The 14,344-nt window shown below is 37.2% G+C and overlaps 2 protein-coding genes across 2 annotated transcripts; both read left to right on the top strand.

Annotated features, from left to right (window-relative positions):
• Positions 1–4,056: 4,056 nt before the first annotated feature.
• On the top strand, positions 4,057–4,811 carry LOC137738630 (F-box protein SNE-like). The gene has a single exon (XM_068478109.1). The coding sequence runs from the start codon at positions 4,163–4,165 to the stop codon at positions 4,631–4,633; it is 471 nt and encodes a 156-aa protein (XP_068334210.1). The 5' UTR covers positions 4,057–4,162; the 3' UTR covers positions 4,634–4,811.
• Positions 4,812–10,785: 5,974 nt separating this feature from the next.
• Positions 10,786–13,997, top strand: LOC137739105 (uncharacterized). Its single transcript, XM_068478596.1, has 2 exons — positions 10,786–10,922; positions 11,478–13,997. Exon 2 carries the CDS (start codon positions 11,591–11,593, stop codon positions 13,700–13,702), a length of 2,112 nt encoding a protein of 703 aa, XP_068334697.1. The 5' UTR covers positions 10,786–10,922; positions 11,478–11,590; the 3' UTR covers positions 13,703–13,997.
• The last annotated feature ends 347 nt before the right edge of the window (positions 13,998–14,344 follow it).

Raw genomic sequence — 14,344 nt, 5'->3', positions numbered from 1 at the left:
TTAAGGGCCTGACTGAGGGCCGAGCTTCTTACCGAAACCCAATAAAAAGCTCATGAAGAGAAATGGGGAGCCCAAACCCTAGCCCAACACGGATATGATGGCACATTGTGTAAATAAAGCAAAATCATAGGGCCAAATAATTGACTGTAGCTAAGCTATTGTCACGTTGCTCCTCAACTTTAGAATAGATAATATTCCAATCTATATAGAAGGCAAAAAGTCATCATCGGTACATATTGTGTAAAATCTCAATAGTGATTACGTGAAGTGCATGCATTTGCCATTGTTTTTTTTTTGGAAAAGCATTTGCCATTGTTTTTTTTTTGGAAAAGCATTTGCCATTGTTTATAAAATCTTGCATTGAAGATGGGAGGGGCAGAGAGATTCAAATTGAAAAATATGATTTTCACAACTCATTTTTCCAAATACATACACAACTCATTTCAATTGAATAAATTAAAACCAATCTAATGAATATAAATTAACAATGATGTGCATAAAAAGGAGATTTAATGGAAAGGACTTTTCTAAAATAAAAATTCTTAACTAAAAATACCCTAATAACTCTATTTAATGAAAAGAACACAAATTACATGTATCAAACTCTAAATATTAAAACTCAAGGCTTGGAAGCAAATACAACCCTCCCATTTTTTTTATTCTAGCCCTTGCCCTTAATGGGCGTTACCCCAGTAGATCCATTAAACTATTGCAACTATTTTTAGAATTGAACATTGTAGTGCCACTATTTCTCGAACTGAACATTGTACTACCTTATTCTCAAACTAAACACTGCAAATATTTCTAGAACTAAACATTGTCACTGCTACTATTTTTAGAACTGAAAACTACCACTACAACTATTTCTAGAACTAAACACTGCCACTATTTCTAGAACTAAATACTGCAACTATTTCAAGAACTAAATGCTGCCACTATTTCTAGAACCAAATCTGAAAGTATCAGTTTTGAGGAGGCACGTACACGAAAAGAAAGTGACATCAATATAGGATCAATAGATGATGTAGTGTCACATGTCAATAGATTACATATTCTGTTATAAGTTTGTTAGAGTGTTTTCTTAGTCTATAACTCTGTTGCTTCACAGGAAGCCCATGAGGACATGATCTTCTCTCTTGGATTGAGGATTAATTTCATCAAGTTTGGTCGAAAATGAGCAAAAATCACTAAAAAAACGTCACTTTTGAAGAGCTCGATTTCCCTAGACATTAAATTTCAGGTGTGGGGTCTTGTAATAGAAGAAAGAGGGCATCAACACGAACTCGTAATATGTGACCTTGCGTGATTTCGTTACCGTATGAGAGACTTACGGAGAATTTAAAATTGGAAAGAAGAAAATCGGCTAAATCAAAATTGTCAAAAGAGCAAAATCGAAACTCGGTCAATTATTTTGGTTGGCCAATCTGATTGGGCTGTTTGATGTTGGGTTTTATTCTAATCATTAAATAAAACTATTAAAATACTTATGGTTAAGATTTAAAGTTTCGAAACCTTTTCGTTAATTTTTTTTTTTTAAAACATATAAGATGCGTGAATTTCATTTCTCATTCTGATTAACTTTCCAACTTTCCAACTATGATATGCTCGACTTATTGGGTGATAGATCTGAGTGCCAATGCGATATTTGGTCAAATAGTAGGGAAATGCAAGATTTGATCAAACCGTAGGGGAAAACCTTTCTTCTAATAATAGTATACACAAGTATTCATGTCCGCGCGCTATATTAGATCGAGAAATTTGTCATGTAAATAAAGAAATATACTAAAGTTTTTTAATACCATATATTTGTGCAAGAAAAAAATTTTGATTTCTATCCACAAAATGAAATTAAAGCAATATTAGAAGGGAAGTGTTATTGACACTTCAAAAATCTCATTCTACACTCCTCACAAGTGTAATTTTCTTTCCTAATGTAGAAAATTTGGAGTGTAGAATGAGATTTTTGGAGTGCTAATAACAATTCCCTATTAGAAAGGGATACATTTGTTTTCAACAACAATACAACTAAGTGTACTTACATATTATAACATTCAACCGACTATCTATTTGATGAAAATGAACTTGCCCCACTAATAAAACCGTTAACCTTAAAAAGAAACCATATATACGTTTAAATAGGCCCTAGCTAATTACATTTACATGCATGGCTCAAGTGCATTGTATCTTAGCTACAGTGCCACCCCTCTCCAAGTTTAGAATAGAGTAATGTTGACCTATTTATGTGGCACATACTTTACAAACAACAAAGTACAAATGACAGACTTCAGGGGAGTGAGTGAAAAACTGTGAAAATTTCATGTGCCTTAAAGGTTTGATCTGCTTGTAGTTTTGCAATTATATATCAAATTCTTTCTTCACTGCAGAAGAATAGAAAACAGTGCTCTCTCTTTCAAGTGAGTCCAACATACAAGTCCAACACAATACAAAACAACTCCCCATGTGTGGGGTAGTAGTCCTCCTCCTATCTTTATAAAATCTAATGTCAAATCTCAAAGCCCTTTATTTTATTGGTATTTTTTTTCTTTCGTTTGTTATATGCTTTCTGTCTAAGAGGACTCGGGGGCTTCCTTTCTGAGCCAAATTCCAACCTCATGAGGACAAGCAGATAGTTGCTGACTCACATCTAAAAAGTCTGCTATTGCTGTGGTTGGTATCCAATGCCCCTCGTCTCAATTATTTTTCTTGCAGAGGAAACTTGTAAACACATCCTCCTATGTGATATAATATCACTTTTCTGTGTTCCTTGGAAGAAGAAGAAGAAACCCATCATCTGAATCTGATGCAGCATGCAGCATGCAGTTCCTTTTATCCTTCCATTTGGCCTCCACCACTTAAGCAAATCATAATTAGTTGAGTCATGAACTTATTAGAGCTCAATTTAGTGCGAGTGAATTATTTTTACTACAACTATGAAATACATACATACATATATATATATATATATATATTGTTAAGATAATGGCATAACACCACCGCTAATCGCATATTGCTGCGTTTATTTTGATAAAAACTATAAAATACATATCATTTTGAGATAACGTTATAGGCAATCGTACGCACCCGAGTATGCAAAGAATTAGTGATCGTTGATAATTGTACGGATCCCTTCATAGGGTTTGCTTTTTATATTTAAAGGCTAGGAAGTTATTACTCCTTAGAATTATTCACACACGCACACACACTACAAAACCCTAGCTACTACCCTACTTACTATATGGTCCACAACTTAGCTTAATGTAGACGAAGACGCGAAGCGAAGCAATAACCATAGACTTTCACAACGGGCTTAAAACCAAAGTCTTGAAGTATTCACAGCTGCACACACAATAACAATATAAAAAACAACAAAAACAACAAACGACAAATCTAGCTACTAAACCCCAAAAAACAATATTCAAAAGCAGAAAATGAAAGGAAAAAAAGAGCCGAGCAATATTCAGCATCGGTTCCAGTTATCCGTGCCTTGGAACTTTTCCTTTGGCCCCTTCTCTCTTCCCTCGATACCCACACAAGATACACAGACTCTGCTAGGTATCCCTCCTCCTTCTCCAAGCCAAAGCTTCATTTTTCTTTTCTTTATTAATTCAACTTACTCGTTAACCGAACAGTATAGCTAAGAGTATTAGGGAGGGACTCTAAACATATTCATCCAACTTATTCATCAAATGACGTGGTGTTCGAATTTGTGTCCTATATTATTAATAAGTGAACTATTAACATGTATACGAACACATCATTTAGTGATACAAATTTGATAACATAAAACATTTGCTAAGATAAACATCCGTTTTTCAAATTATATGTCGTCGATAGTACTAATTTACAGTATCTCGTGAATATTGACAAGTATTAACGACAGGCTGATCAAACAACCTCAACCCTAACCAAAAACCAAAAGAAAACTCTCTCTCTCTCTCTCTCTCTCTCTCTCTCTCGTGCACAAGTCAAACCCCCGTAACGTCTAAACCTCACTTTATGACTACAAATTACACCTTCATGCATAAGCCTATATAAATATATAAACCCTTTAGTCTCTCTTCATTATTTATCTCCTCTCTCTTTCTCTATAGTGCAAGTGTAGTTTGCAACTTTGCATCAGCTAGCTAGTTAGGGACACCATATACCACCACCAAAAACCACCATGCATCAAAACCAAAACACATCATCACAAGACAGTAAAGAGAAAAGACCCAAGTTCTTCATCAACGACCACATTGATATCCTCGTCGAGATCCTCAAACGCCTCGACGGCCCCTCCCTTGGCGTCGCCGCCTGCGTCTGCCACCTCTGGTCCACCGTCGCCAGAAATGACACCATCTGGGAACACCTTTGCTTCCGACACGTGTCATCTCCCCCTCCCTGCTCCGTGAGACCCGTAGTCGTCGCCCTCGGCGGCTACAAGAGGCTCTACAGGGTCTGCATGCGCCCTGTCCTGAGTCGACTCAGTGACTCGGACATGGTCAAGCGAGTCTGGACGCGGGACGAGATCCAGCTCTCGCTTTCGTTATTCTGTGTTGATTACTACGAGAGAAGCGGGAGGCTCGGCGCCGGTGGTGGCGGGGATGCGTCCGCATCGTCTCTCATGTTCCTCTGCAACACTGTGAATGTGTGATTCGTTGACTTTTTAGCACTTTTGAATGTAGTGGGTCCGAGTGAGTAATAGTAGTATTCATATCGTAAAAAATGATTTTTTTTTTATTTTTTTTATTTTTACTACTAGGGTTACTAAATAACTGTGATTTGATTTATTAATTTTGGCAGGGGAAGAAGCGAGATGGTAGAAACCTACTTACTTATTTATTTTTAATTTTTAATTTCTTAATTTTTGGCATTGGTAGTACCTGTTTATCAACATATTTGTTGTAATTTTAGGGAGGCTAAGCACGCCTTGACAAAAAAAAGGGGTAATGCCAAAATTTAGTGGATCCTCTTTTCCTTTTGTTCCTATTGACAAAGAGATTCCTAAAACAAAGCCATTTTTTTCAACAAACGATAATATTTACACTAAGAAGGTAGAGGTGTGGACTAATCTTCACAATAACCTAGCAATAATTTGGTTCAAATTCACTTTTGGTGGAGTTGAACTTAAGATCTCTCATGTATAAGTGGAAAAAAATATCATTAGACCATAGTACAAAGCCAATTTTTTAATTCCTTTTTTTTTTTTTTTTCGTTTTGGAAATTCAATTCCATTTATTAAAAAGAAAAAAAATTGGAAAAGATGCATTTCCAAATGGAAACTCAATATGGAAACGATTGTTCTTTATTTTTTATTTGTATGGTATTTTATCAAACGTTAAGTCACTAGAATCAGCGCAGTGGTAAGAGTAAGTAGAGCGATGAGTAAGAACAATCAGCTTCAGAGTTTGAAAGCGTCAATATAACCATAAAAATATTTAAAGAAAACCCTAGTTGTGCAACGGAATGCTGTAAAGTGTTGAAGTCCCTTTGAGTTCAACAGACAACCTAGTGAGAAAACATTATATTTAGCATGGTAGGTCACAAGGACCCAATTCTCCCAATGGCAATTGGGCATTGTGATTCAATTGTTTTAGAGTGTGTGTCTGTTATAACTTATAAAGTGAGATATGGGCCACAAAAATGGTTGATTGGGACTTAACAGAGCCTAACCTACTGGGTGGTCCAATAAATAAATAGGTGATCATTGACTCACTCAAGGTTCCAATCAGTTTCCTTGCCTCATTTATAAATCTGAAGATGACATCCCACAAAAACTTTTTCGTTAGTCTTCCTTTAAATCAATGGGCGGGAGATTTTTCAGTGTATCAGGAATACGGTTTAATTTACTAAGTATCATAATACAAATGCTTGAATATTTAAAAGAAAAAAATTCAACTTCTTGTATTATGACATTTGATATATCGGGTTTGTGTTTTTGGCAAATTGAAAAATTTCTCGTCATAGGTTAGTGGTGTGGGGTCTGTATTAGTGCCATTGTAATAGTCATGTTGTAGAGAAAAATGCAGGTTATAGATCAAATGACCAGCTTGCTAGTTAGAGAGTCTAGTCAATTAATAAAATGATGCCACATTATTAGTTACTTATCGTGTAAATTTCTATTAGTGAATTGATATATTGATAAAATTTATCAATATTGACATGTCGATAAACTACTATTGATAAGCTTTTGATTTTAATTGGTCGGACTAGCCAGTTAGTCAGTCTAAGCCAAGTTTGTCTCTATGTTGCGTTATTAATATATTTTTATTCTAAAAAGCCGTTTTTAGTACTACTCACTTACAACACATTTTTATCATTTTAATTAAAATTTAAAGTTTTCACTTTTCATTAGTTTTTCTTTTGTTTTTTTTTTATTATTTTTTATTTTTATAGAAGATATAATAGTATTTGATGAGGATGGGTATCTGTCCTAGAAGATTTCAATTTAATACCAGACAAAACTTACGGGCCAAAAGAAGAAGAATATAATACCAATTGGAAAATAGAAAAGAAAAAGAGCACCAGCAATTCATTATTTATTTTGTCTTCCTATACAAAGGTGAAATGTTGAAGAATACTGAAAGTTGTACGGAACGGGTTTATCATCATGTGACTTTTCAGTACAATAATGAAATATCATGTGAAGATAAATTTTTATATATTGTATCATTGAACTAAAACGTTACGGTAATAATAAACCTGTTTGATGTAAGTTTTAAAAAATATGAGCGCATGATCCACAAAATTCACACTATACACTTCCCAAGAGCTTTCATCTACTTGTATAATAACATAAGGTGTACCACCTGTTCTTTGGACAAATTGAAAAATCTCCCCTTAGAACACACGAGGGAGATAGGTAGTAAAAAATGTTATTTATAGCATAATTCCAATTTTAATGCAGCATGTAAGGTAAAAGGAATGAAGTTAAAGTAGTATATGTCACATCCACACACGGGTGGCACTCTTGTCCAAAGAGACAAGTGAAGAAAACGTTACCCGGAGCTACTTGATATGCTAACTAACATGATATGCGATAGCTGTGGACGCTACAAATAACAAATGAAACACCGACAAGGGAATGCGGTTAGGCATTTTCTACCTACATAAGAAAGTGTATTTGGAAAGTGATTGATATGATTCTTGATTTTTCAAGTATTTATATGATTACAAATTTTATTGTGTAATCAATACTTGTTTTACTTTCAATACTCACGTTGTAGTAAATGCAAGGTAGTCAAGAATCAGAATAATACAAGACTTTGAAACCGAGGAAAAATAACTAGAAAGCAAGTCGGAAAAATTGAATAGGGCTTCGAAAAAGGAAAACCCAGATAGCTGCATAAATAACATAAGAGAAATACTAAGGAAACTTTCAAAGAATGACTCTTCATGAACTCTCTGTCACCCCACATTTTAATGTCAATTTCTGCATCAACATTATAAACTATTTTGCTATAAACATAAGGTGATAGAGAGTCAATGAAGAGTCACACTTTTGAGAATCTTCTTAACACTTCTCATTATAAATTATTAGAGTGATGAAAAATACTTGTAATTTCATTTAAGTAAATATGTCATTCAGGGTCAAAAACAATACTTAGTGCTCGATGATTAGAATTATAAGTAAGGCCAAATCGGATAAATAATTCCTGTGGTCATGAGGTATTTGGAAGATAGCCCATATGCTAAAAAAACTCGGATTTAAACCCCTATGGTGTTCTTCGTTAGCAAATTTAGTCAAAAAGTGATTTTTCCGTTAACTATATGTTAATATATAGGTAAAATTGTATTTTGACATGTGCACCTTTGTAAGATCCCACATCGCCCAGGGGAGTGGATCCTGTAAGCCTTATATGTATATTCTCATCTCTACCTAGCACGAGGCATTTTGGGAGCTCACTGGCTTCGGGTTCCACCAGAACTCCGAAGTCAATCAAGTTCGCGCAAGAGCAATCCCAGGATGGGTGACCCAATAGGAAGTTCTCGTGTGAATTCCCAGAAACAAAACCGTGAGGGCGTGGTCGGGGCCCAAAGATGACAATATCGTGCTACGGTGGAGTCAAGTCGGGGATGTGGTGGGGGCCCGCGCTGGGATGTGACAATTTGGTATTAGAGCCAATCCCTGGGCAGGAGTGTGCCGACAGGGACGTCGGGCCCCTAAAGGGGATGGATTGTAAGATCCCACATCGCCTAGGGGAATGAATTTTGTAAGCCTTATATGTATATTCTCATCTCTACCTAGCACGAGACCTTTTGGGAGCTCACTAGCTTTGGGTTACATCTAGGGGTGGGCATAAAAACCGCCAAACCGTAAAACCGCATCGAACCGTAAGAAAAAAAATTGAAAAAAACCGTGTTGACCGGAAAAGTCAACTTTGAGTGAAAAACCGAACCGAACCGTTCAAACCGGTTCCGGTTCCAGTTTCGAATGACCAAGAACCGGCCGAACCGAACCGAACCGTTTTATTAATAATAAATAAATAAATTATATATACACACACATGTCATGGTATAATAGGTTGAAAAATAGGTTGAAAAAATTGTGTACAGGAGCTGCTGCTTCTTGCTTGCTCTCTGAAGTCTGAAAACTTGCAATTTGTTTCATCATTTTTTTGTTTGTTGACTAATTGACCAGTGCATATGTATTTTAGTTGTCTCTTTTTGTTGACTTGGTGCCACTACCAAAGACATTTGCATTAAAAAAGATGTGTTGTATGCAACTTTATGTAATCAGTTTTAGAAGATGTATTTGAATGCATAATGATTTGGTGTTCAAATAATTTATTATTAGGAACCGTAAACCGGCAAAAACCGAATCGGAACTGGTGTAGACCGAACCGTAATGTTCTAGTCATAAATTTAAGTGGAACCGCACCGAATCGAACCATTAATATATTTCGGTTCCGGTTCCAATTTAGGGGTGGAACCGCACCGAACCGCACCGTGCCCACCCCTAGTTACATCGAAACTCTGAAGTCAAGCAAGTTCGCATGAGAATAATCCCATGATGGGTAACTCATTGTGAAGTTCTCGTGTGAGTTCCTAGAAACAAAACCGTGAGGTCGTGGTCAAGGCCCAAAGTGGACAATATTGTGCTACGGTGGAGTCAAGCCGGGGATGTGGTGAGGGCTTGGGCCGAGATGTGACAACCTTCTTCTTCCTGCATCTCCCCTACGTAACCCCCAAACTCACTTCGTGCAAGAGAAAAATGAGAAACCATTTCAAGAAAAAGAAGATACGGTGAGACCTCACCTTTTATCCACAACGAAAAACCCAGAAATAATTTACGATTAATAACAGATCTGTCGCCTAATTACAACATAACAAAATCAATAAAAAAAATATTGCATAGGGAAAATAATAGAAAATGAAGGAAAATTAACAAGTAATCAAAGAGTAAAGGAGAAAGAGAGAAATGAGGTTGAAGGTAGAAAGCATTACTTTCTCTTCTTCCTCCATGCCTTCTTCTTGCCTCCAGTAACACGACGCTTGTGCATTGAGTCACGTGAGATACCTGCATATTATCACATATACAAAATCAGTGACACACATACAAAGAGACTGAGAGGAAGAGAGAGGGAGAAAGGGTTTGAGTGGTACCCATGGTTTTGGAGTGAGAGAGAGCTTTGGCGAGACCTCCTCATCCTCCTTTGCACTTTGCACAAGAAAAAGGAGAGACACGGTGGCCACCATGGTTGCGCGACGTGAGTTTGGGGGCTGCGTAGGGGAGATGCAAGAAGAAGAAGGTGCAAACGTTAAAGTACAATTTTACCCATGTATTAAGAGATAGTTAACAGAAAAATCACTTTTGGACTAAATTTGCTAACGGAGTACACCATAGGGGTTTAAATCCTAGTTTTTTTTTATCACATGGGCTATCTTCCGAATACCTTATGATTACATGATTCATTTATCCGATTTGGCCTATAAGTAAATATAATAACAAGGGTAAGGAAAGAACTACAAAGTAGGCCTAGAGAAAAGCCCAATAAGGCTTCGGAAAAGGAAAGCCCAAGAGCTCATAAATTAGATAATTTTGCACAATTTTCAGAGATAACTATTATTGGCACTCTAAAAATCTAATTATGCGATTCTCATAAAAGTATTTGTCTTACTAAATATAGAAAGTTTGGAGTGCACAATTATATTTTTGGGGCGTCGATAACAATTTCCCTTTCATATATGATTGTTGTAAGATTATTCATAATTCTAGAAAATCCAACTACTTAAGTTATATTATTTATAGATCATACGATGAGACAATTGATGTTGAATTTTTTCATTAAATCATAAAATAAAAATTGAATTTTAACGTTAAAATTTGTGATACAAAATATGATCTAAAAACATGATATCCTTAGCATATTAATTAGTAATAATCAAATGAAGCTATTTACCAAATCTCAGCCAAATAAAGTGATTAAACAATTAGCTTAATCCAAAGTCCGCTTCTTCTGCCCACTACCAAACATTCCCCTAATCCAAACGGAAAAAAGTAACGCCGTTAACGCACGGCAGCGCAGAATAGCAACCCTCACCATTAAATACTATTAACACACTGTTTACTCCCACTGAAAATTAAAAAAAATTTCAAACCAACTTTTTACCAAAAAATAAATCCTGTCCAAATCTCCGACACCTATATCGACGGAATCGCCAATTCCACGCCGTCGATCGCCGCACTCGGCCATCGCCAGCACCAAATCCGCCGAACCAACCCCCCGATTTCGCAGCAAAAACCCTAAAAATAGAAACTTTACCGTTTGGTAAACCCTCTTTTCACTTTGGGGTTGTTAAAATGAGTTTGTCTCTCAGTGATTTGCGCTTTAGATACAGTGAGATTTGCAATTAGCTGAGCTTGATTGATTTTGCTCGAGCTCCCAAGTACGCGTGGCGATCTGGGTTTTCTTCTTCACCTTCATTCAGCTCGAGTTTCAGTGAGTCAATTTTTTTACCTTTTACTTTGTTTTCGTGTTGAATTTTTAATCTGGGTTAATAATATTCTGGATTTTGGATTTTGGTTTTCGATCTCTGTGCATGGTTGTAAAGCTGTGGAATTTAGTGGAATTTGGGGCTTGATTTGGAAAATTGAGATGATTTGCATGCTTGTTAGTGGGTTTGAAGTGCTAGATTCTTTTGTTTTGATAGCTGGTTTAGGGTGTTTGGCTGCGGAGAAAAAAACTGAGGAAAATGATGGAAAATTAAACTCGATTTTCTTCGCATTTATGTTGCATGGATCGTAATTTTTCGATGTAAAATAAGTTAATCTGATAATTATAAGCCGTTTTGGTGATTGGATTAATTTTGGATTGATTAGCATTGCTTCTTGGTTGAGATTTGAAATTGAATTTTGTTTTAGCCTGGTAAATGACTTCGGCATTTATGGGTATTAATGTCTTAATCAGAGAAATTTGAATGGCTTAGCCAGTCACAGTGCTAAGTAGAAAATTGAAGTTTGATACTCATAAAGATTCTTGATTTTATCTTTGCAGAAATGAAAATGTGGTTACATATGAGAATTCAGCTATTTCTACAGTTAAGCACATTGGGTTGGTTGTAGATTTTGTTTCGAGATTTTTGGTTTTCAAGCGATCTCTACTCCTACATGGAAGTTAACATAGAGGAGGCTCTTAAAGCGAAAGAGATCGCTGAGAAGCGATTTTTTGAGAAAGATTTTGCAGGTGCCATCACTTATGCAGTAAAAGCTAAATCACTGTACCCGGAACTGGAGGGCATATCTCATATGCTGGCCACATTTGATGTTTATGTTGCGTCTGAGGCAAAATATTATGGTGAAATGGATCATTATAAAATTCTTGGACTGAAGCCTTCTGCAAGTAAATATGCAGTGAAGAAGCAGTACAAAAAGATGGCTGTGCTGCTCCACCCTGATAAGAACAAATGTGTGGGAGCTGATGGGGCTTTCAAACTTGTTTCTGAAGCAGTTACTGTGTTGTCCGACACTGCTAAGAAAAGATTGTATGATCTTCAGAGAAATAAACACTTGGCAGCTGCAGTTAATCAGCCCAATTTGTCTTCAGTTCACGCTGGTGGGGTTCCAGGTTTCAACAATTGTTCCAGTTCATCAGTATCTCATGGTAGACTCGACACTTTCTGGACCGTCTGCACTTCGTGCAAGGTTCAGTATGAGTATCTCCGTAAGTATGTGAACAAAAGACTTTCATGTAAAAACTGCCGAGGTATTTTCATTGCTGTGGAATCTGGGGCAGCCCCAGCAAATGGTTCTTTTCCTTATACTCCTTGTCCTTGGTCGTATATGCCTAGTAATGGGTATGCGAATCATGGATTTGATGGGGTTACGTATGTTCCAAGCAACGGTACCTTTTTCCCAGGAAATGGGGTCTCAAGTTTGCATTCTGGACATGGGTATGAATATACTTCAAACATGTCGTTTCAGTGGAACTCATATTCTGGAACCTCTGCTGGTGTTGCAGCTCCTCATGGGTCATCAGCTACATCCCCTGGTACTGTTTGTCAGTCAAATGGAAATGTTAAGAAAGCTAGAGAGAAGGTGAAATCAAGAGTGAATGGAAAACGTTCTGTTACAACTGCTGTGGCTAAAGTGGAGCTGAACGTGCCTGCTAGCTTTAATGAGCCGCCTGAATCTAAGAGCAATGGACGGGATAAGAAAAGGAAACTTACTGTGGGAGCGAGTTTTAGAAATGGGCTCGACGAAAAAGTATCAAAATCTGCTTTAGAAGCAAAACTAGCCAATGGAAATGGGAGTGTTGGAAATGATCAGAAAATTCCTAGTTCAGGGGAACTTCCAATTAGACGTTGCTCCATGGCACCGGCTTTTGATACTAAGAGGTTGTTGCTTGAAAAGGCAAGAACTGAAATTTTGAAGAAATTAGACGAGTTTAAGTTGGCATCAGAAGTGGCAGCTGCCGCTGTTGCTGTAAAGAACACAAAAAGAGAGGCTGCAGTGGGTCAACCAGAAGTTGCACAAGCACATAAATTAGAGATAAAGAATACTGAGCCTCTCTGCATAACTGTCCCTGACCCCGACTTCCATGATTTTGATAAAGATAGGTCAGAAGAATCTTTCAAGCCAAAGCAAATTTGGGCTTTGTATGATGAAGAAGATGGTATGCCTCGCCTGTACTGCCTGATTCGTGAAGTGGTTTCTGTAAAACCATTCAAGTTAGTCATTACTTACTTGAACTCTAAAACTGATAGTGAATTCGGGTTCGTGAACTGGCTAGATTGTGGGTTTACCAAATCCTGTGGAAATTTTAGGGCACGGAATCTTGATGTCATTGAGCAAGTTAACATTTTCTCTCATGTTTTGAGCCGGGAGAAAGCAGGCAGAGGAGGCTGTGTTCGGATATACCCCAGAAGGGGAGACATTTGGGCTATGTATCGAAACTGGTCAAAAAATTGGGACAGATCAACTCCAGATGAAGTGAGGCACCAGTACGTAATGGTGGAAGTTCTTGATGATTACTCCGAAGATCTTGGTGTCTGTGTATCCCCCCTTGTGAAACTGTCTGGATTCAAGACTGTATACCAAAGCAATACAGACAAAGCAGCCATTCAATGGATTCCAAAAAGAGAGATGCTACGCTTCTCGCACCAGGTGCCATCATGGCTACTCATGGGAGAAGAGAGTAAGCTGCCGGGTAAGTGCTGGGATCTTGATCCAGCTGCAACTCCCGACGAGCTTCTTCATGCTGCGGTGGAACCCGAGGCTTAAGCGTGACATGCTAAAAGCAGGGAAGCAAGAGTTGCTCGGGAGTTGTTACGTTCTAGCATTCTTTAGACAACATGTAGGTTTAACTGTACAAATATGTCACCCTTTGGCAAGTGGCCAGAGAAACATAAGGCCCCAAATGATTTTACGGGGTGCTATGTTTTACCCAGTAAAACTTGTGACAACAGTTTCAGAGTCTAATTACTGCTTTGTTTTACATAATTACCCTCATAGTTGTGACTATCCAGGAGAGTTGTAACACCTTATTCAGGACAGATTGGGAAATCAACAGTTATTTAATTGGCGCAATTTTTTACTTTTAATCTGTATTTTCTTGCCAATCTGTTGCATTTATCTTATCATATTTTCTGTGTTTAATTTTTTTTTTTTTAACGCTTAAACAATATTGCTGATAGGGTTTCAACTTTGGACTGAGCTCCTTGTAGTGCTCTTTCAGTTTGCAGGATGACAAGGCTGGCAAATCTCGGTCTGGGATGGTGGTTGCTTCGTTGTTTTCGCTTTTCCGACCATATAGTCGGAGAAAAAATTAGCATGTCGATAACGGACTTTAAATTTTGTTTGTTTTCGAGCGCTCGGAGTTAGCTCAAGTGGTGAGAGAGGATGAAGCTTTACATCAAAAGATGT

The sequence above is a fragment of the Pyrus communis genome, chromosome 7 (genome assembly GCF_963583255.1).
Source record: "Pyrus communis chromosome 7, drPyrComm1.1, whole genome shotgun sequence".
In the NCBI taxonomy this organism is placed as follows: domain Eukaryota; kingdom Viridiplantae; phylum Streptophyta; class Magnoliopsida; order Rosales; family Rosaceae; genus Pyrus; species Pyrus communis.
The sequence above is the reverse complement of the archived record's forward strand: the minus strand, read 5'-3'. Positions and strand labels throughout refer to the sequence as shown.

Coding starts and splice junctions, on each gene's coding strand:
- LOC137738630 (XM_068478109.1), top strand. CDS start 4,163: ATGCATCAAAACCAAAACACATCATCACAAGACAGTAAAGAGAAAAGA.
- LOC137739105 (XM_068478596.1), top strand. CDS start 11,591: ATGGAAGTTAACATAGAGGAGGCTCTTAAAGCGAAAGAGATCGCTGAG.